Raw genomic sequence first — 22432 nt, 5'->3', positions numbered from 1 at the left:
CTACAATAAGACTGTGGTCAGTATTGAGGAATTTGAGCACTCCGGTAGGCCCGCAGTTCTGGATCATCCTCCAGCGACCATCAACGAGCACATGGTCAATCTCCTTTTCCACACCACCAGCGTTGGAATACCAAGTCCAGCGATGAGCCTGTGGGTGCTGAAACCATGAACCAGCCACCTTAAGTCAAGGAACTTGGTGCTATTCTGGTTCACAGTTCCAGACCCATGGGGACCAACACACGTCTCATAACCATCCGCATCAGTTCCAATCAATGCATTGAAATCCCCCAGACGAGAAGAGTATCTCGCCTGGGACACTGATCAAACACAGATTCGAGCATAGCATAGAATGCTTCCTTCACGGTGAGATCACTCGCCTCAGTCAGCAGAAACAGAGACCAGGGAAATGACACCCAAGGAGTGACGAATCCTTAGTCTCATTATACGCTCATTGACCAGTGTTACCTCAATTATCATTGGAGTCAGCTTATTGGACACAGCTACAGCAACTCCTTGGGCATGGTAACCATCAGAGTGACCAGGCCAACAGGAGGTGTAACCACCCGCCAGGATTTTGCCACTATCCTGTCTCCGAACCTCAGAGAGTGCTGCAATTCCGATGTCCAAACGCTTGAGCTCAGATAACAGAGACAGGAGATCATCCTCTCCGTGATGGGACATTCCATGGAAACCAACCGGAGGGACCGCCTCAGGGAACTCCCACAGAGTGGGTTTTCAGATTTATTTTTATGCTTTTTGAATGTTTTGCAGAATGAAGGGTTTTACGGTGGCCGGAGTGCAAATCCTGCCACCAACCTCCAAATAAAAAGTAACCCAACTGTTGGAGGACGTCCGCAGACACAATTGGGCACGAGATATGGATGGCCGTTGGCTCACAAGGAGCTCCTCCACCCTTTGACAGGTTTTTTTCTTCATCCTGCTGGGTCTCCATATTATACACCCTCCTCACCAAGAAACTTGGTGGGGGAAATGGCTTAATCGCCGACAACCCACCCATGGAATGGGTTGGTACAGGTTTACATGGTACCTGTAGCAAGTCACAGATCTAATCTGACCTGACCTGACAACCAACAGACAGGGCGATTCATCAATGTGTGTGCCGTCCCTCGGATGGACGTTGAACTGGGCGTTTAACGTTTAAAAAGATCTGAAACTCCTTGAAACCATTCCTCACAGAGATGGATTCTCTCAGATATTGGTGGTTCCCCTGATTCTTCTTGTGTAAATGGTGAAGCAAAATGCCATCACTGTCAATTAATGAAAATGCCATTAATGACTGCCATCTCACTTTCATCACTGTCCAATTGCAATGCAACCACACTTGTCCTCTTCTTTTCCCTTATCTTAAATAATTTCTTGTTATTTAGTTTAATATCCATCCATCCATCCATCGGGACCATACTCTGTGCAGAGTGTTGGTACTGCCTAAGCAGTCTCCTTGGCCATTGGGCACAATCCTGGACGGGTCACCAGCAAGCTGGCACTCGTTTTGCCGACCTCAGAAGGATGACAGGCAGTCAACCTCACCTAGTATTAATTCAACAGCCAAGTGGGATTTGAACTCAGGATAGTCAGATCCCAAGCCCACCACCCTCACCATTCAGCCAACACCAGGAATACATGTTTAATATTCTTATATTAGTGGCGATTATCTTATGTTATCCAACTACTGCTGGGAAGGCAATGGCAAGCCAACCAGTTTAACGCTTGCTCAGGAAGCTGCTTAGGTGGCACCGACACTACAAAGACGATGGTATATCAGAGACGTGAGACTCCTGCACTGACGCAACTCCGACTTCAGTCGTCTTATTTTGCACCGAACAAATGCCTTCTGCTTATCCCTGTGGAACTCCTTTCCCTAACCACACTGATCTCTTTCTTCCTCTGGATTTGCACCTCATTGCACATTTATTCCTTGGAGGTTACCCATTTCTCCTTTGCTGTTTGTCCTGTTAGTTCATGCCAATCAAGAGCACCTCACTCTCTCCTCATGCACTCAGTTTGCCTTCCTAAAATGTAATAATCTTACTCTGCTATCCTGAACTCATTGTTAACAATCCTTGCACACACAATGTCATGGCTACTTCTTGTTATGTTCTGCTCCTTCCACCTCCTCTCCCATATTGGAATTGGCACTGAAAAAGAGGTTCAACACTCCATTCCCCCTAAACTCGTGGGCTTATCTACAAACTAGTTTAAAAAGCAATCCTGCACTACATTGAGAAAATCCTTTTCTGCTCATTCGTCCTTGTAGGTTCACCCTTGCGTCACGAATTCCCCACACGTGCAAGCCTTCAGCACTTGAATCTCCCGGTTTACATGGACCCTGGGAGAGGCATGGTTTCGGGACGAAGAAGCACCGAGCTGTACTTTTGAACGAAGCTTTAGCTGTCTTGTGTGGAGTGATGCTCATTGGGAGAGTCCAGCTTCTGCGATGCTGCTAATGATCAAAGTGAGGCATCAGTAGTCGTCGCTGGAGGCCCACCAATCTGCCGGCGTGTGGGTTTCCACTATGTTATGCTGGTTTTTTTTTTTTTTTTTTTTTGTATACCTTGGTCGAGGCTCGTATGAGAGCTAACACACAACTCACAGCAAGGAGGCATGAGACAAGAGGGGCGGGAGTGGAAGGGACAAAACATTGGGGAACAGACACAGGTGAACTGTGGAAGGGAGAGGGATGGGGATGGGACGGGGAACATGGCGAGGGGAAGATGGACATTAAAGGGACTTTCAGGAAGGAAAGCAGGAGAATTGAAGGAAGTGGGCTTGGGTGGATTATCGGGGGTAGAAAAGATCGAGGATTTGGATGGGGGAAGATAAGAGGTGGTGGTGAACAGCTGTTTTGAAAGCCTGAAGGGAAGAATGGGAAAGAATAGAGTGAGGAAGTTTATTCCAAAGGCGGGAAAAAGAGGAATGAAAGAGTGAAGATGAGCAGTGATTCGTGATTTTGGTAGTTTTACCAGAAGGGGGTTGTTGGCGGACCTTGAGCGCCCTGTGGAAATGTGGTTGGGACAAATCGCAGAGAGAGCAGGGGGGCAAGGCTGGAGAGGAGTCGGTAGAAGACAGAAAGACCACCGACCAACCTGCGGTGATTGAGTGAGAGGCCCAAAGACTCAGCTTCATTGCGGGAGATGCCAATGATCTTAAAAGCCCTGGTTTCGACAGCGTGAAGTCGAGAAAGGTGGGAGGCAGGAGCACCAGCCCAGAGGGGAGAGCAGTACTCCATCAGGCTACGGACAAAAGCTTTGTAAGTGGTCAGGAGCTCAAGAGGGCCGAGGAAGGACTTTGCACGACGGAGGATTCCCAGTCGGCGACTGGCTTTTGAGGCAAGGTTGGAAATGTGACTTTCCCAGGAAAGGTCATGGCAGATAGTGAGACCCAGAAGCTTGAAAGAAAAGACTTCTTCCAGAGGATTGTTGAGAAAGTGGATGGGGGGTTTTGTAAACGGTCCTTTCGAAGAGACATAGTGAGAGTGTGAGATTTGTCTGGATTGAAAGACATGTTCCACGTGTTGGACCAGTTTGTGATTTTATCCAGATCTGCAGTGAGCGAAGAAGCTGCTGCTTGCCGGTCTGAGGGATGACAGATGGTACGGCAGAGGGTTGAGTCATCGGCAAAGAGAAATAGAGGATTTTCCAGAGAGTCCGAGAGATCATTGATGAAAACCAGAAAAAGAACAGGGCCCAGAACGCTACCTTGAGGAACTCCAGCCTGCACAGGAAGAGGGGATGAAAGAACTCCATTTAGGGCCACACGTTGACTGCGACAGGAGAGGAAGTCTGCGAGCCATGAGTGGAGATGGCCTTGAATACCATGGGAAGAGAGTTTGGTGAGTAGGGCAGGGTGCCAGACTGTGTCAAAAGCACGTGATATGTCCAGGGATACGGCTCGGATTTCCTGTCTGGCATTGAGGACCTCCATCCATTGATGGGAGAGCAGTAGCAGCATATCTAGGGTAGAGTGACCTGGTCTGAAACCAAATTGATGATTGGAAATCAAGCCATTGGAGAAGAGGAAGGATTTCATGTCTGAAGCGATGATGGATTCCATAACCTTGCTGATGATTGGGAGAAGGCTGATTGGTCTATAGTTACAGGGATCTGTTTTTGCACCTTTTTTATGCAGGGCAGTGATGTTAGCAGATTTCCAAGCAGATGGCAGATGACCTTGGGCAAATGAGAGGGTGAATAGAACAGAGAGAGGGTGAGCAAGAGCAGAAGAGCAGGCTTTGAGGACACGTGGGCTGATGCCGTCTGGACCGGTTGCAGAATCTGACTCGAGGTTTGAAAGCAAGCTCTCCACCTTGTCAGGAGAAAAGGATACAGAGTCCAGGGACAGTTGGGTGCGACTGGGTAAAGTGGTGTTGATTGATTGGATTTGTAGTCGCTGTGTGGGTCCACGCTGCCTTGTGCTGTTGTTGGTTTTGTAAAATTGGTTGTAAGGTTGAGTGTAAGGTTGAGTGTTGTTAAGCGTGCATGAATGTGCTGCAGACGTGTGAAGACAAAGGGAGAAGTAACGAGAGAGAGAATGAGAGAGACAATTTAGATGGAGAAGAATCAGAAAGCAGTTTGAATCTGCTTCACAAACACAACGCATATCCCTTTCCACTGATACGAGGCGAGAGGTAATTTAGCGAGACAAAATACGACAGAAATAACGACACCAAGGCCCCCTTATGTGTTGGTGTGTGTCCTCCCATGGTCTTCAAAAACCGGAACACTTCAATTTTAATAAAATAATGATTTTAAAGATTGTTTTAAATAAATCCGAAAGTTTAGCGCTAATGAAGCAGTCTTGTGTACCTCAACCTCATACACTGTAAAAAGACGACGTTGAGTCGTGGTTTTGAAGATGGAGGATTCATTGAACGCAGCGTCAAATCAGCATCTTCTTCACCCCTACCCTCTCATGATATATATTGATATTAAGCATGATTTTGGAAGTATTTTGATGGTGATTTGTGTTCTACGGTCTTCAGGTATATTATGAAATTTGAATGAAGATTTAAAGGTGGATAAAGAAATTAATTCCAGGTTTTACCGTCGTTTTCCCCAGTGTATATTACATTACCTTATCTAAAACGTATATTAGTTCTTCGTGCCTGTTTGTGCCCTTTATAATGTCCTTAAAAACAGATCGTTTCAGTTTCCTGTTTGGAAAGATTTTCAGTTTTGTTTGGTTGCCAGGCAGGCAGAGTAAAAATTTCATCTCGCTCCTCTCTGCGCATGTGCAATCGAGACAATTTCCAAGCCAAAGTACTGCAAAACGAGAAACTGGTCTTCCTATTCAATGCTCCGATTTGTGTTCAAAATAAAACATTCAACTTAAATAAGTGAATCCTCAGTCCGGTCATAAACTAACAATCATAAACTGATAAGACAGACGGACGGATTTTGAACCAATTGCTTAAACCCACTTTTGCTTCACGTGCGCAGAGTAACAAAACCTTGATACCGACATCATTCTTCGAACCATTGGCTGACATTTATCACTCTACTCGTGAATTAATTTCCCTTTCCTCTTCTCGGAAGAATATCACAAAATATTACTTCACAACCCTTTGCTTTCAGTTGGCTTAACAATAATCTGCACCTATTTTTAAAATTCTCCAGTAAACTTTCCCGATATCACTTCCTCCTACAAGGTATGTGCACCACAGCCAAATGAGTACCTTGCATGAACTGAGTCATTTCCCCTTTCTTCAATACCCCTTACTCCTGCCCTTTCAAACACACAATTCGACGTCAAGGATTTTTCTTGCAGAATGAAGTCTGTAGACTTATTAGTTTATTTGCCAAGAAAAAACATCTCCCTGACCTCATTCCTACCCGCCTGCACTCTCCAACCTCACCCCTGCCTGCACTCTCCAACTTCACCCTGCCTGCGCCCGCTCCAACCTCACCCTGCCTGCGCCCGCTCCAACCTCACCCTGCCTGCGCCCCGCTCCAACCTCACCCCTGCCTGCGCCCGCTCCAACCTCACCCCTGCCTGCGCCCGCTCCAACCTCACCCCTGCCTGCGCCCGCTCCAACCTCACCCCTGCCTGCGCCCGCTCCAACCTCACCCCTGCCTGCGCCCGCTCCAACCTCACCCCTGCCTGCGCCCGCTCCAACCTCACCCCTGCCTGCGCCCGCTCCAACCTCACCCCTGCCTGCGCCCGTTCCAACCTCACCCCTGCCTGCGCCCGTTCCAACCTCACCCCTGCCTGCGCCCGTTCCAACCTCACCCCTGCCTGCGCCCGTTCCAACCTCACCCCTGCCTGCATCGACAGATGAGATAAACAATAAAAACAATCAAATAAAAGTTGATACAAGTGTTTACTGTCATGGGAAGTTAATTACTGCTGATGTTTTGAGCATTTAAGATTATTTCCTTAACTTTTCTCCTGCAACAGGAATACCAAACAAGTGAACCAAAAGCAGTTTTAGCAGCACTTTTCATCAGTGTACTTGCAGCTTTTACCTTGAGTGTTTCTTGCTGAGCCATGTGCTCAAGGTCTGCTCCTCCCCACAGTGCACCACTTGGTATGTACAAAGTATGCCCAGAGGATTTGGCCATACTCCGTAGGTTTTCCTCCAACACTTTCTCAGCCAAAGCAGTGGGAGAACCCACCTAGAAAAGGTGGCATCATAAAGCAGAGTTGTACATGTAAAATAAGAAAAAGAGCAATCGGAGATTGTAGACTCTCGCCAGGACTTTTTTGGTGTGGCGTTTGTGTACAGGTGTGTTACGTAATGAAGAAGAGACATAATAAGAACTGCCACCTTACAACTGTTAACAGTGATGACCGGGTACCAAGACGTCTCGCTATGATTGGACACCTAACCCTGACGCATTAAGTTTTTTTATTATTATTAAATTGAAAATATAATGTGATTAAAACAAATCAACTGGAAGACCAAATGTGTACAGTCCTGCATTGGAGTCATCAGAAGGAACCCAAACAAACAAAAAGCAAAGATGAAGTCATTAGGAGGAAGCTGGCGAGGAGTCTCATTTCACCTGCTACTCCTCTATCCTCCAACCCATCTCAGCTCAGCCAAGTGAGCCTTATTCAAAATAAATAAATAATAACAATAAATCAAAAACATCAGGAAGAATCCAGGTCAAAAAAGAAATAAATAATTATGGCTCCCAGACCATGCGTCCGATCAAGTTGAAATTTAAAACATGTATTCTCCATCACGACTGGATCATAAATGTGAAGTTTCATGTCAATTGATTTGGCGGTTCCAGAGTAAACATTATTTAATATTTTTCTTCAATCCAATGTGGATGCCAAACCATGTTATCTATCGTTCACCCATGGCTTGGGGAACATTTGTGTGCGTTTCCCGTCGATCTGTCCAGCCATTCTGGAAAAGTTTTTTTTAATAGGTTTTTGGGTAAATCCAATATGGCTGCCCAACCATGTGACCTCTGACATCCTATGTGTGAACCTTTTGTTGCTCATGGATATGTAGTCACACTTTTAAAGTTTCACCTGAATGTGCTCAGCCACTTGAGATTTTTGAAGGTTTAAAAAAATATAAATATAAATATATAAAAATATATGTGGCTGCCAAATCACGTAGCCGATGACGTCATCAAATTTTTTTTTTTTTTTCGGCGAACCATTTTATCCTGAGTTTACCCTCAAAAATGTTCATACTGATCAGATGTAACATTGTACATATGCAATTATGACATAATAACAAAGGCACCTGTGATGTCATTAAAATCGCACTTATTCCCCACAAGCAGTACTTTCCATGTGACAAGTTTCAATTTTTTCCTTGGTGTGATTTCAGAGATGGAGGTCCAAAGTTTTTCCAACATGGCTACCACACCTCATGACCTATGACGTCATGATTATCAATAAAACATTATACATGAGTCGACGCTCCTATAGTGAAAACTTTATCTCAATCCTACAAGTGGTTGTGGAGAAAAATGCTGAAGTTGTGTGCAGACAAGCAAACAAACAAATAAACCAATGTCACCCTTTGGGTGACCTGTATCTTGTCAAAAGGTGACCACGTGTGACTTCTTTAAGGTCACACTGAGGTGAACAGAGCTGCTATCCACCAGGAGCAACTCCTTGAGGAATATCTGCCTACGAGAGATTCCGATGAGAATCGTTCTAGAGTAACCATGAAAAATATGCGTTTGCCTCATAACGTCACCAAATGACGTCATAATGTCTCAAGCTTGACATATCTAGAAAGCACTCATTGAGGTGTTCAATTTGAGGTACTACACGATATGGTTCCTAAAACATGAAAATTTGACCCTGGGGTCAAATATGTTTGACCTCAGGCGCTAACCATGAAGGTCAAGGCCAACCGCCACCAAAAATTAATCAGCTGAGCACCAGACCATGAACTATATTCCCCTGAAGTTTTAAGACGATCCGATCAAAATTACTCAAAAAATAAGGGTTTCGTCGACTCCCCTGATTTACGACAAAGTGACCTTGACCTTTGACCTTGACCTTCAAAATTTATGTGCTGAAAGGGACCTCTACAGGCCTCTGATATGCGGAGTTACAAAAATTTCCAATGATAACTGTGCTCTGCAGAGTGATTTATACGTGATTACAGACAAAAACAAACAAACAAAACACATGAAGGTCAAGGCCAATCTCCACCAAAAATTAATCAGCTGAGCGCCAGACCATGAACTATATTCCCATGAAGTTTGAAGACGATCCGATCAAAAAATAAGGGTTTCGTCGACTCCCCTGATTTGCGACAAAGTGACCTTGACCTTTGACCTTCAAAATTTTATGCGCTGAAAGGGACCTCGATAGGCCTCTGATATGCGAAGTTACAAAAATTTCCAATGATAACTGTGCTCTGCAGAATTTTTTTTTCGTGATTACAGACAAACAAACAAACAAAAACAAAAAAAACATACAGACTGACTAACATATCTTGCAAAAACTTCGTTTTGGCAAGATAATGAAAATTCACTCATCGACAGACACTTGGTAATCAGAACAATGTAGAACAGCACTCGGAAGAGCGCTTTCCTCTGCCAAGCTGAACAGTTTATGTTTTTTTATCCCACTAATGGCCCGGATCTGAACCGAAGTCGAATCTGCTTGTTTTGGTTACGTAACCAACTCTTCAAACTCGTTTTGTCATTACTTATCCACAACTTTTTGAGATATATATATATAACCATATCAATCAATTTTCGAAACTAGGCCCATGTTGATCTTTTGACCTTAAAAACAACTGGTGGTTGAATTAATTGACTTAACACGCAAAATTCCAATCTAATACACAAAATGTTCAAATTTCAATCGGATGAAAATTGAAGATTTCAGAAAGTGCCTCAGTCAATAGGATTCACCTTTTGACCTCAATAAATAGGATTCGGTCAGAACACTGACTCCACCGTTTCATGAAGGTTTGTGAAAAAAAATTTTAAATTGTGATATGAAGGCAATTAAAGGTGAGCGGACAGACAAACAAGCAAATTAAAAATCACTCGGAGTGACACTTGGCAAAACAGAACAAAGTAGAATGCTACTCGTTAGAAGAAGTCATGGACACAAAGAAGACTTTGCAAGAAGTCATGGACTTAGGGTGGCTGGTTCATGGTTTCAGCGCCCACAAGCTCATCGCTGGACTTGGTATTCCAACGCTGGCGGTGTGGCAAAGGAGATTGACCATGTCCTCATTGATGGTCGTTGGAGGATGATCCAGAACTGCAGGGTCTACCGGAGTGCTCAGTTCCTCAATACTGACCACAGGATTGTTGTAGCAACTCCAAAGCTGCACCTTAAATCCTGGAGAATGGTACCATCCCAGCCGAGGCTGGATGTTGCCAAGCTCAGGGATGAGAGAGTAGCTGAGGAGTTTGCGAACAGGCTGAGTGGACACTTGGGGGGTCTGGGTGCTTTGGGGGGTCCTGAAGAGTTGTGGAGCACCTTCAAGACCACCGTCCTTGATGTTGCCGGTGGATGCCTTGGAGCTCACCGCAGGGCAAAGAAGAATTTTGTCTCTCAAGGGACACTGGATACCATTGACCAGAGTCGCAGGGCCAGGCTGAATGGCAGAGCTGAGCTGTTCAGGGAGCTGAGGCGTAAAACTGTACGTGCACTGAGGGTAGACAAGGAGGCCTATGTGCGAGGAATCTGTGAGGGGGTAGAGCATCACTTGTGGACAGGTGATTCTCGTCCCGCTTAAAGGGGAATTCGCGCATTACGTTCATCCAAGCCCATCCCTCGGAGCACTACAGTTCGAGCAGAGAGTGGTAGGCTCTTGACAGAGGAGTCTGAAGTGAAGGCCCGCTGGGCCGGTTACTTTGAGCGGTTGTACCAGGCTGATCCCCCAACTGTCGAGTTGGACGTCAAGGGTGTTACAATCCCTGTTGCTGACCCTCGAATCAACTGTGGTCCACCTACGCTTGTGAAAACACGGGCTGCGGTGAACCAGTTGAAACGGGGCAAAGCTCCAGGGATCTGTGGCATCCATGCCGAACTTCTCAAGGCTGGTGGAAATGCTGCACTCTTGTCGTTGCATGCAGTTTTGTGCTCTGCATGGAACACAGGCATCATCCCAACTGACTGGAAGAGGGGCCTTGTTGTCCCTCTCTGGAAAGGGAAGGGTGATCGCCAAGACTGCAACAACTACCGAGGGGTGACGCTGCTCTCAGTGCCGGGCAAGGTCTTTGCTCGGATAATTCTCGATAGGGTTCGCCACCATCTGCTTGAGCACCAGCGTCCAGAGCAGTCAGGCTTTACACCAAAGAGGTCAACGATTGACCGTATCCTTGCACTTCGTGTCCTCACCGAACGCAGACGAGAGTTTCGGCAGGGGCTGCTTGCAGCCTATGTTGATCTCTGTAAAGCGTTCGATTCAGTGAATCGGGATGTCCTCTGGAGGATTCTTGGTCTTCGTGGGGTGCCACCAAAACTGATCGATCTGATGTCTGAACTCTACTCTGGTACTGAGAGTGCTGTGAAGTGTGGTGGTACCATCTCTGACTTATTTCCAGTTGTTACTGGAGTTCGTCAGGGATGTGTACTTGCCCCCACACTTTTCAGCACTTGTATGGACTGGATTCTAGGGAGGATGTCGGAGAGATCAAGTTGCGGTGCGTCATTTGGGAATGTCAAGATCTCGGACCTTGACTTTGCAGATGATGCAGTCATCTTTGCGGAGACTTTAGACATCCTCTTGGGGGCCCTCGAGGTGCTGAATGAGGAGTCGGAGCCGTTGGGATTACGGGTTTCTTGGGTCAAAACTAAGATCCAGGCTTTCGGTGACATCTTGGATGCTGCTGTCCTGTCTGTGTCTGTTTGTGGTGAGGATGTTGAGGTCGTGGAGAGATTCACTTACCTTGGCAGTGATATTCATGTCTCTGCTGGCTGCGAGTCAGAGGTCAATAGACGTCTGGGTCGGGCCTGGGGAGTCATGGATTCACTGGATCATGGGGTGTGGCGCTGCCGGTACCTGTGCGGGAGGACGAAAGTCCGAGTCTTCAGGTCCTTGGTACTTCCAGTCTTGCTCTATGGGTGCGAGACTTGGACTCTGACCAAGGATCTGAGACGGAGACTTAATTCCTTTGGGACCAGGTCTCTTCGGAGAATCCTTGGCTATCGCTGGTCGGATTTTGTGTCCAACGAGCGGTTGCTGAGAGAGACTCGGATGAGATTTGTTACCTGCATAGTCCGTGAGCGTCAGTTGCGGCTGTATGGACATGTGGCTCGTTATCCTGACTCTGATCCTGCTCACCAGATTCTCTCAGCGAGGGAGTCTCATGAGTGGAGGAGGCCAGTGGGTCGACCACGTGCCTCATGGTTGCAACAGGTTGACCATCATCTCAAGGAGATGGGGATGGGCCTGGCATCTGCCTGGGGGGTGGCCAGACGGAGGCCCCTGGAGTACCGGCGGAAAGTGGACGCAGCGACGTGCTGTTCTGGCACATGCTCCCATACCTGACCTGACCTGACTCGTTAGAGCGCATACATTTTTTGTTATCCCCATTCTCTTCAAATTTCAAGCCAATTGGATGAAAATTGACAATTTTAGAAATTTTAGTCGAAGTTGACCTTTTAGGCGATGTTCACCTCAAACACAGTTAGTGGTTGAATTTAGTGACCTGATATGTGAATCCTCCTCTAATTTAAAGTCAATCAGATGAAAATTGAGGATTTCAAAAATTTGCCTGTGTTGACCTTTTGGCCGATGTTGACCTCAAAAATAGTTGGTGCTTGAATTCAGTGACCTGATATGTAAATCCTCTTCAAATTTCAAGTTCAGGTCAGGTTAGGTATGGGAGCATGCGCCCGAGCAGCGCGTCGCTGCGTCCGCTTTCCGCCGGTACTCCAAGGGTACCCGTTCTCCAAGGTCTGGTCATCCTCCAGGCAGATGCCTGGCCCATCTCAATCTGCTTGAGATGCCAATCAACCTGCTGCAACCAGAAGACACGTGGTTGGCCCATTGGCCTCCTCCACTCAAAAGGCTCCCTCGCTGAGAGAATCTGGTGAGCAGGATCAGCGTCAGGAAAACGAGCCACATGTCCATACAGCCACAGCTGACACTCACGGTCTATGCAGATAACAAATCTCATTTGAGTCTCTCAGCAACCGCTCGTTGGACACAAAGTCTGACCAGCGTTGCCAAGGATTCTCTAAAGAGACCTGGTACCAAAGGAATGAAATCTCCAATCTCAGATCCCTTGTCAGACTCCAAGTCTCACATCTATAGAGCAAGACTGGAAGTACCAAGGACCTGAAGACACTGACTTTCGTCCTGCATAGGTATCAACAGCACCACACCGCATGATCCAGTAAATCCATTACTCCCCAGGCATCGATTGACCTCTGGCTCACAGCTAGTAGAGATATGAATACCACTGCCAAGGTAAGTGAATCTCTGCGTAACCTCAACATCTTCATCACAAACAAGTACAGACAAGATTGCAGCATCCAATATGTCATTGAAAGCCTGGATCTTAGTTTTTTGACCCAGGAAACCCACAATCCAGCGGCTCCGACTTCTCAAACAGTACCTCGAAGGCCGCCAAAAGGATATCCAGAGTTTCTGCAAAGATGACTGCATCGTCTGCGAAATAAAGGTCAGAGATCTTGACATTGCCAAATGATGCACCAAAACTTGATCTCTCTGACATCCTCCCCAGAGTGCAGTCCATGCAAGCGCTGAAAAGTGTGGGGCCAGTACACTCTTGACGAACTCCAGTAACAACTGGAAATAAGTTGTGGATGGTATCACCACATCTCACAGCACTCTCAGTACCAGAGTAGAGTTCAGACATCAAATTGATCAGTTTTGGTGGTACCCCACGAAGACCAAGAATCCTCCAGATGGCATCCCAATTCACTGAATTGAATGCTTTGCAGAGATCAACATAGGCTGAAACTCTTGTCTGCATTCGGGTAGGACCTCAACGGCAAGGATACGGTCAATCGTTGACCTCTTTGGTGCAAAGCCTGAAAGCTCTGGGCACTGGTGCTCAAGCAGATGGTGGCAAACCCCGTTAAGAATTATCCGAGCAAAGACCTTACCCAGCACTGAGAGCAGCATCACCCCTCAGTCATTGTTGCAGTCCTGGCGATCACACTTCCCTTTCCAGAGAGGGACAACAAGGCCCCTCTTCCAGTCAGTTGGGATGATGCCTGTATTCCAGGCAGAGCACAGAACTTCATGTAATGACACGAGTACAGCATTTCCTGTTCTGCTGCATTTTAGTATTTGTCCTCAGATTATTCCCTGTTCACTGACAGGTACTACACCTTAGTTCAGCTCGTTGAGTGATCATAAAACAAGTGATAAGGATGTGTGGAATTACTGTGACCAACAGAAGAGAATTTCCTCAGACTCTTAGAAGGAGAAACAATGAAATGCAAAACGGGGAATGGGAAATTATATTCAATGGGACTGTTGCTGTTATAGTTTGGTGGGACAAACAGCCCATATATTTTGTGATGTCAATCTATGTCTCTTCCCCTCCTGAACTTGTTCAACGATTATGATGGCACTGAAAAAAGAAAGATTCTTGTTGCTTGTCCAAAAGCAGTGAAAGCCTACAATGCTTCTATGGGGTGGACAGACAAAAATGACCAAATTACTCGATTGCAGAAATGCTGCCACCACTATTATAAATGGCCCAGATGCTCGATAATAAAATTATTCATGTGGGCTGCGTACTATGTGTACGAACTGATGGGTTTCATAAAGCCCCATGCTCCACAAAACAAGAGAGGAGTCACTTTCCATTTGTTTAAACAGAAACTGTGTTAGCAACTTGTCGGACATGTTCAATCTACTGGAGCAGCATTTGATAATCGACGCTCAGAAGAATTTCATGACGAGCGACGACTGAAACGGGATGCTCACCATGATGCAGAAAAGGCTCCACATGCGACGACCAATAATCGTCGTGTTGTGTGAAGAGAGAAGTTCCTTAAGGCAAAGCAAAGGAACTTTAGGGTAAAGGACAAGGACTTGCCAAAACGTTGCAAGACAATAGACTGGTGCAAGTACTGTGAAGAATTCTTGTGTATCAGAAAGCTGGGCAATAACTGCTGGTTTCGCTGACACCACAAAGTCGAGTATTGGCGATAAACTCACAAAAATAAGAAAGTAAGATGTTGTTTGATTCAAAACATCATGATTTTGTAATTACAGGGCTAGAAAAACATTTTTGCAGGCAGAAAACAAAAATAAAACAAATTTCAACTTTTCACATATTTTTCTCCAGGGAGCCCAGGGTGGGGGAGCTGAAAGTCTAAGGAGCTCAGGATTCTGAAGCTGAAGGAAAAACGAGTCAAAGAATCACCCATCTTATCTGAAGGATCAGAGCTACTCGGTCTACAAGGCCCTTTTGTTATTTGCTCAACAGAGTACTGTTCTCTGCGATGAACTGGCTGGCACCCCAACATCACTTCTGTCTCTCCTGAATTCTGTGGAATCCAAAACTCTCCAAATTATTGCAATCTCCTGTGATGAGGCTGAAGCTCATGGTTTGTTGTTTTCACATTGCAGGCAGGTCAGTGGTCTCTGTTTGTTTCATATTGCCTCTTCTGCCATATTTCTCCTTCTGCTCTCTGTCCTCACACTCCACACCAGCTCCAGGATGCATGCGTTCTTCCAATAACCTCCACCTGGTTAAACTTCCAAAATCCAGGCTGACTGCACATCATCTCTCTTTTATACCTCACTTCTCGAATCCATTGAATCCCCCTTCCAGACTGTTCTCTCACTCTTCCAAGTCTACAAGGAAGCAATGTACTCCCATATTTTTTCATCCCCAATTCTGTCCCATGAACTTTATTACCTCCATTAACCTTTCCTAACCCAACCATTTTTCTTGCTCGTTTCAGCGTTCCTCCCCTCTTCCCTTTCCTCTTTTCCTGTAAGTTTTCCCCCTTGATATTTCTCCCACCGGCAGATATACATTGTTATTCCATGAGCATCTCTCTGGGAAATGTATGCAGTATATATTTTCTAAACTCAGCGAAGTAATCGAAGAACTGCTTTATTTAATTACCATCCTTTTTGTATACAAAGTGATGGCTTGTGGAAGAGCTGGAACAGTGTAGAACAGAACACAGTGGAAAGTGGGGAAACACACCGACAGCAGGACAGAGCAGCGGCTGGCTTTCGAGGTGAACTCTGATATGTGGTTTATCCAAGAGAGATTGTCGCTGATGGTGAGGCCCAACAATGAGAGACTGAACTTTGACAAGAGGTTTATTAAGGAGGGGGAAAGCAGAAGAAGAGGAAGAAGAACAGCAAGAAGGAGGAAAAGAAGAAGAGGAGGAAGAGGCAGAAGAAAAGAAGAGGAAGAAGAAGAGGAAGGAGACAAAGAAGAGGAAGAAGATGAAGAATGAGACGAAGAAGAAGAGAAGGAGAAGAGGAAGAGGGAAGAAGAAGAGGGAGAAGAGGAAGAAGAAGAGGAAAAGAAGGAGAGAGAGAAGAGAGATAAGAAAGAAGAATAAGAAAGAGACAGAGAGAAGAAAGAAGAAGAAAAGAGGAAGAAGAAAGAGACAGAGAGAAGAAAGAAGAAGAAGAGAGAGAAGAAAGAAGAGGAAGGAAACGAAAAAGAAAGAGAGAAAGAAAAAGAGATTTGCTCGGGTTGAAAAACATTTCAGTGTTGAACTTGCTTCTGATTCGATCAAAGTCTGCAGAGATGGAATAAATTGCTGCCTGCCGATTTGAAGTTTGAGGGATCCCTGGCAGAGGCTGAAGTCATCAACAAAATGATGTCGGGTTATCCAGAGAATGACAAAGATATTTTGATAAAAATGAGGAACAGGACTGGGCCCGAAACTAGGCATTCGGGTCTCGACAAGGGGAGGCGATGAGAGGAACCTGTTGAGAGCAACACTGACTATTAGAGTGAAGAAAGTCAGAAAACCATGAAAGGACACGGCTTGTATGTCATACGCTGAGAGTTTAGAGAACAAGGCGACGTAAAGTGCGAGACTCGAATGCTTAAGACATGTCCACAGAGATGACCCTGGTGTCTTATCTGAGATTGAGGACCTCCATCCATTGTTGGGAAAGCAGAAGCAGCATATCCAGGGTAGCGTGACTGGATCAGCAACCAAACTGATGGTCTGACCTCAGGCCATTAGAGAAAAGGAATGATTTGATGTCATCTGCGACGAGGGATTCCATGACTTTGCTTCTAATTGGAAGTAAGCTAAGGGGCTTGTACTTAATAGGATCTGTTTTTTGTGGACCCTTTTGTGTAATGCAGTGGTGTTGGCTAACTTTGAAGTAGATGGACATTGACAGGGCACATGATCGATTTAACAGTAGAAGAAGGATGTGCAAAGGCAGTAGAGAATATTTTTTTAGGACATGGGCACTGAGGTGGTTTTGGCCCATCACAGAATCAGTGCCAACGGTTGCCAAAAACTTATTTACTTGGACAGGTGAGAAAGCCAGCCAGCTTCCAGGAGTAGTTAAGTATGAGTGGGTAAGAGTAGTTCAGGGAGGAAGAGGTTGAGTATGCATGATTTGGAAGCAAACACAGGATTCAGACATTCAGCCTTCTTCTGAGCAGAGTTGGTTGTTGTGTCATTTGAAGTGACAGAAGGAATGAAGAGGGAGCATACTCAATACAAACTTGACAAGGTACCACCAGGTCTTTGAGGAATGAGATAGGTTCAAGAGTTGAGCGTTGAAGTTGGCCAGATGGCTTCTGACTCACAAACTTGTCGTGGGCTATGTGTAATGACTTGAGATTGCCTCTGCTGGGATTTGCCTTCGGTGAAGAGAAAGCAAGTTGTTTTAAGGCTCACCTCAGGATTCAATGTACGGAGGTGAAAGCATGGGTGTATGATACCTGTGGACAAGATGAGGGTAACGCTCATCATCAGACAGCAGGTTTCTCACGAGGTATTCATTCTCAATTTTTATTGTCCCCCACCCCTCCGACAAGGTCGGAGACTGGAGACTTTAAAATGAGATCCATCAGACCGATTGACTGAACATCTGCCATGTACTTTTGTGTTCATGATATTTTAAAAACCGTTCAACATTTAACTTTTATATGACACAGATCTCTCCCTCTGTGAGGGTCCTTACCCACCAAGACCCTTTTCATACAAACTCCTCTCCACTTTCTGAGGTGCATCCGTTCGTTCTTGTTCTGTTTCCCCCTTTTACCAAACACTGGGACTTGCCCCAGTTGTTCTGCTCTCCTCTCCCTATCCCACCTGTTACGTTGAATAGAAAGAATTTGGTTTTGTGTTTATAAAGGTTGAATAAATGAGGGAAGTTATATATTTTCACTTTGACCTCTTGACATAATCCAATTAAAAATGCAAATTTTGGGGTTCACGTGAATGGTGCAAATCAACCCCATTGGAGCACATTTCAAAGGTTTCTCTGTTTAAAATAGAAAACATTTCCCAACGTTCATTACCAGATAATCCGCGTGTTTCAAAAACTCCGTCCCAAACTCCTTTGAAATCGTTGGATGACAAACTTCAACAATAAGATCCACGTTCCTGAAATGACCAAAGAAAGAAAGATTCAAATTTACGGAAAAATATACATTCACAGCCAGTGAGTTCTTCAATCCAATCCCTGTTCCTCCCCATCACACGTTTGTCTCCCCACCCCAACCTCAACCCAACCAGCCAATGAGAATTTTTTTTGTTGTTTGATTTTGGACGTCTGCCTCAGCTAGTATACCAGACAAGGAGCTCATGCGCAGACTCGTTCAGCGGGAAGGGGAATCGGAATTGGGGGAATCAGATGTGTTGGCCCAATGAGTCAAATGGCACATCCATGTCAACTTCCTCCCTTTCTCAGATTGAGACAAACTGGGGTCACACTTTGTCTTCATGATTCAAATTGCTTCCTAAATATAAAGGGGTTCATTTAAAAGACTCACAACCACTAAACTCAGACACTGTGGCTATGATGTCACCAGAGTGCTGGTTGAAGCTGTACCTCACAGATGTCATAAAAGTGGGATATGAAGGATGGGTTATTTACCGGTTCACTCAAATAAGCAGCGCCTTTTTAATGTTAAGGTAAAAAGCTTTAAGTGATTATTCATTCTTTGAAACCGAGCTGCTTTGCTCAATGGATTTCATGAAAGCAGCTGTGTTCCTGAAAGGAAAATTGCACTAAAAGTTGAAAAATGCTGGTCCATCACCTTTACAAACTCCGGTGCGAAAATGATAATCTGACATGACATCAAAAAGTAAATAATTACCGAGCTTTCCTAATAACGAGAAACCTTTATGCTGGAGGAGGCCATTCGGCCCATCATGGCTGAGCTACACCAACACCAGACCAAAGAAATCCATCTTTGGCCCGATCTCAATGGGGGAGGAGGAAGGTGCCAGATATGTAAACAAACTATTTAAACAAATCTTTTTTTTTAACCTGCAACGTGTCGCAGGTCAACAAGAGCTCTGTGTAGTGATTGTTTTTGGGGGTCGATTTTTGGAATGTGCACCCAGTGGTCGAAGAGCTGCCGGACCCCACTTTTGTCACTTGACTCCACCCACCATGGCACCCAGACAAAATGATATGGCTGCCATCTTGGGCCTAAGATATCAGGCCTGTCGGCCTCTGCTGATTATACACTCTCCTGGTTTGTTGCATCAGATCTCCATTGGCTTTGTTTGGGTCAAGTGTTATTCACGATGAGGGACCACGAAAAATCTAATCAATGTCAAATATTAGTCAGGTTTAATCAAGCCCATCAGAATACGTGGTAATTAAGCATTATGTTATGTAAATTACGAAACAAAAAAGAAAAAAAAGCATTATGTAGTTTTTGAATGGTCCCATGTTGGAGTTAAACAAGGGTTACCATATGTCGTCCTTTTTTTTCGTGGACACGTCCTCCTTTTCAATCTTTAGATCATGGAGGTAATACATCAGCGAGAGCGCCAAGTAAGTCATGTGACTTGACAGCACCCTGGACATGCGCCACCATGTTTTTAGCTGTCAAGTCGCCAACATGATTTTGATCTATGACATTGCAGGCTATATTGTTAGGAGGTTAGTCAGTAATCTATCCTGTGCAGAATGTGTTGGTGGTGGGGCCTTCTGGTGTATCCTCTGAGCATAGCTATAGTGAAAGTCCACATGAATTTGCTAGGTTTGTGGCTGTCAAGGATTAAGGTGGTCTGTATTTAGCTTCAATTGAGGTATTCAAACTTGTAAAGATTTGTGAACAAATATTCCGTGAAGTGGTTGTGAACAAGCCCATGTCCAGTGGTAATGTGCTCCTTAAATTAAAAGTCACAACACAAAGGTGGATTCATGAGAATACAAGTCTCATCTTTGTTCAGGTAGCACATGCAAAACCTTTGGCTCAAGGTGAGATCAGTCACGAGGGCCAGCTGGTTAATAAAACACGACACATGTTCTTTATCATTAGATTAAAGTATCAGGGTAAGATTTATACTGATAACGTTATTAACAAGTCGGGAAGCCAGTTCTTGCAATCTATCTGCAGGACTCTGTGTTCAAGCATCGGTGATTTAGTAGTTCCAAACAGTGCTGGTTATTCAAGGTTTTACATAAAATGTCTTCTTTGGAAAGATAATGTTAGTTTATAGTCCTTTTGCACTAATAAATTAAATGTGAATCAGTCTGGTAGTTTTCATGTGTCCAAACTACAGGATGCTTGGAAGCACGTTGGTTACTTTGACATTTTCAATATATCTCAATATTATGCATTCTTGATTGTCCCTTCATGTGTTCGTAGAAAACTAATTTCTGCAATGATCAACAAATTTGCACCTAATCTTAATTTATAATTTTATATACCTGTATTGATGACAATCATTTTGATGCTGTATTCAATATTTCATGTTATTCTGTATTAGTAATTGTGTTTGTATGCATCTTCCATTTATAGGTGGTTGAATTTCTAGGCACAACCTTAATTAAATAAAAGCATTCACCATTTCCACTAAAATTGTTCTGATTTTCTTAGCTTTATATATTGCAATGCATTATATGAGCATAACCGAGTATAATTCGGTGAAAGGCCAAAAAAAAATGGCACAAATTGAAGTAATATATGAGGTAATGAAACCAAAAGTTCAAACATGATCAGTTAAGTTGGTGATTGGTTAACAAAGAAATAGAATAGTGTGGCTTTCAAATAGTTCTTGATATAAATATGGGTGGACAGACACCCCTTCCATGATCGTGAAATCGTGCCCAATGCCAAAAAAAAAGTGTTCACCGATTATTTATTTATATATAATATAAACATAAATATGAATTACAAAAAGTGACCTCCATGGGTTTTAAATGGAATTGGCATATTTTATTTGGGCTGTGTGTGTACATCTCACCAACTATATTATCTATATACCACAATTGTTGAAGACAATAATCATGAGGCAGAAAATATTCTCCAAACTCCATTATTCCGACATTCAGTATCCCGCATAACCATAGGCCTATATATGGTTGTGTGTCGTGTTGACAGCCAATAAAATGGTGGCCACGCCAAACAGCAGCTTCAATCCAATGAGCTCAATTGATCGGCTTGTTAGCGCTCTCGTGTATTTATTACTTTTATGCCTTAAATCTCCATCCATCCGGGTTTTTACCCCATGGGGTTGAAGCACCACTCGCGTTCTCCCTTTCCTTGTGTGCAGTTCATTTGAACGTACGTCTATTTCTCCATTATTCGTGAACAGAATTCGATGAAAACTGACAGGCATATACGAGACACATATGCGCAGGCATTAACTGAGCCCAAAGTGCAATTCCGACCATTAGGGCCGAGGAACGGCACATTTTCTTAAAATTATTTATTGGTTATTAGTGGACGGAACCGAACCAAACTTGACAGGTATATTTGAGAGACCATTCCCCAGGCATTAACTGAGTCCAAAGTGCGATTCCGGCCCTTTTGGCCCATTTTCTTTAAATTGTTATTTCTCGGTTATTCGTGAATGGAACCGAACCAAACTTGACAGGTATATTCTAGAGACCATTCCCCTGGCATTAACTGAGCCCAAAGTGCGATTCCGGCCCTTTGGGCTGAGAAATGGCCCTTTCGGCACATTTTCTTAAAATTGCTATTTCTCGGTTATGGGTCATTCCATGTCAAATCATCAAAGAATCTGCCGTCATCTCTCAGATTTTTGTAAAACTTTGGGAACCAATTGGGACCCATGAAAAACGGCAAGAACTCAAATATTTTTGCTAACAGCCTCTTAATTAGTGAGATACAGACTAACGAACTTTGGACTAATTAGCACGACGTCGCGAATTCAAATGGCCATATCTCTAAAAGTATAACACCTAGAGAGCTGGTTTTGTTGTCATTTTAAAGGTATTTTCATGCGCTATGAATTTGTCTGGGCAACATTTTCCTACCTCCAACCACAAAAAAGTTATCACAAAATATAAACTTCAATCGTGAATCCCCCCAAAAAAATGTATCCTTCAAATTTCCTCAAATTCATCCCAGAGGTACCCTATGATGTCAAGAAGCTTCCACATAAATTTTGTGATGGGCACTCCAATAGTTTCTGAGATATGAACAATAATGTACATGTACGTATGGCGTATAGGTTCGAAAATCAGCATTTGTAATGTATTATACAATCAATAAGTGAGTCCAAGTACACAGTGTTCACTAACCTGACTTAGGCTTTCAATTTCCTCTTCAATGCAGCAACAGCAGCACTTGTTTCTTCCCCTCAGGCCCAGTTGAAAATGAAAGTATATGATACTTCAAAGCAATTGATGGTCGTTCCCTGTCATGGCTAGGTTAGAATGATTGTATAATACATTACAAATGCTGATTTTCGAACCTATATGCCATACGTACATGTACATTATTGTTCATATCTCAGAAACTATTGGAGTGCCCATCACAAAACTTATGTGGAAGCTTATTGACATCATAAGGTACCTCTGGGATGAATTTGAGGAAATTTGGAGGAT

At 44.3% G+C, this 22432-nt stretch overlaps 1 protein-coding gene across 1 annotated transcript in view; it reads right to left on the bottom strand.

Annotated features, from left to right (window-relative positions):
- Nucleotides 1-1721: 1721 nt before the first annotated feature.
- The window catches only part of LOC147007741 (aspartate dehydrogenase domain-containing protein-like), a 45079-nt gene continuing 24368 nt past the window's right edge, over nt 1722-22432 (bottom strand). The window contains exons 4-6 of the mRNA XM_085866492.1: nt 17916-18000; nt 6483-6632; nt 1722-1760 (exon numbers count right to left, since the gene is read on the bottom strand). Of these exons, the coding sequence (XP_085722618.1) occupies nt 1722-1760; nt 6483-6632; nt 17916-18000 (274 nt within the window). The remainder of the gene's footprint in view (nt 1761-6482; nt 6633-17915; nt 18001-22432) is intronic.

This window comes from Eptatretus burgeri, unplaced genomic scaffold (assembly GCF_056783735.1).
Source record: "Eptatretus burgeri isolate ZD-2024b unplaced genomic scaffold, Ebu_testis_v1 Ebu_testis_scaffold_32, whole genome shotgun sequence".
Lineage (NCBI taxonomy): Eukaryota > Metazoa > Chordata > Myxini > Myxiniformes > Myxinidae > Eptatretus > Eptatretus burgeri.
Note: the sequence above shows the minus strand (reverse complement) of the source record. Positions and strands in the feature narration are given on the sequence as shown.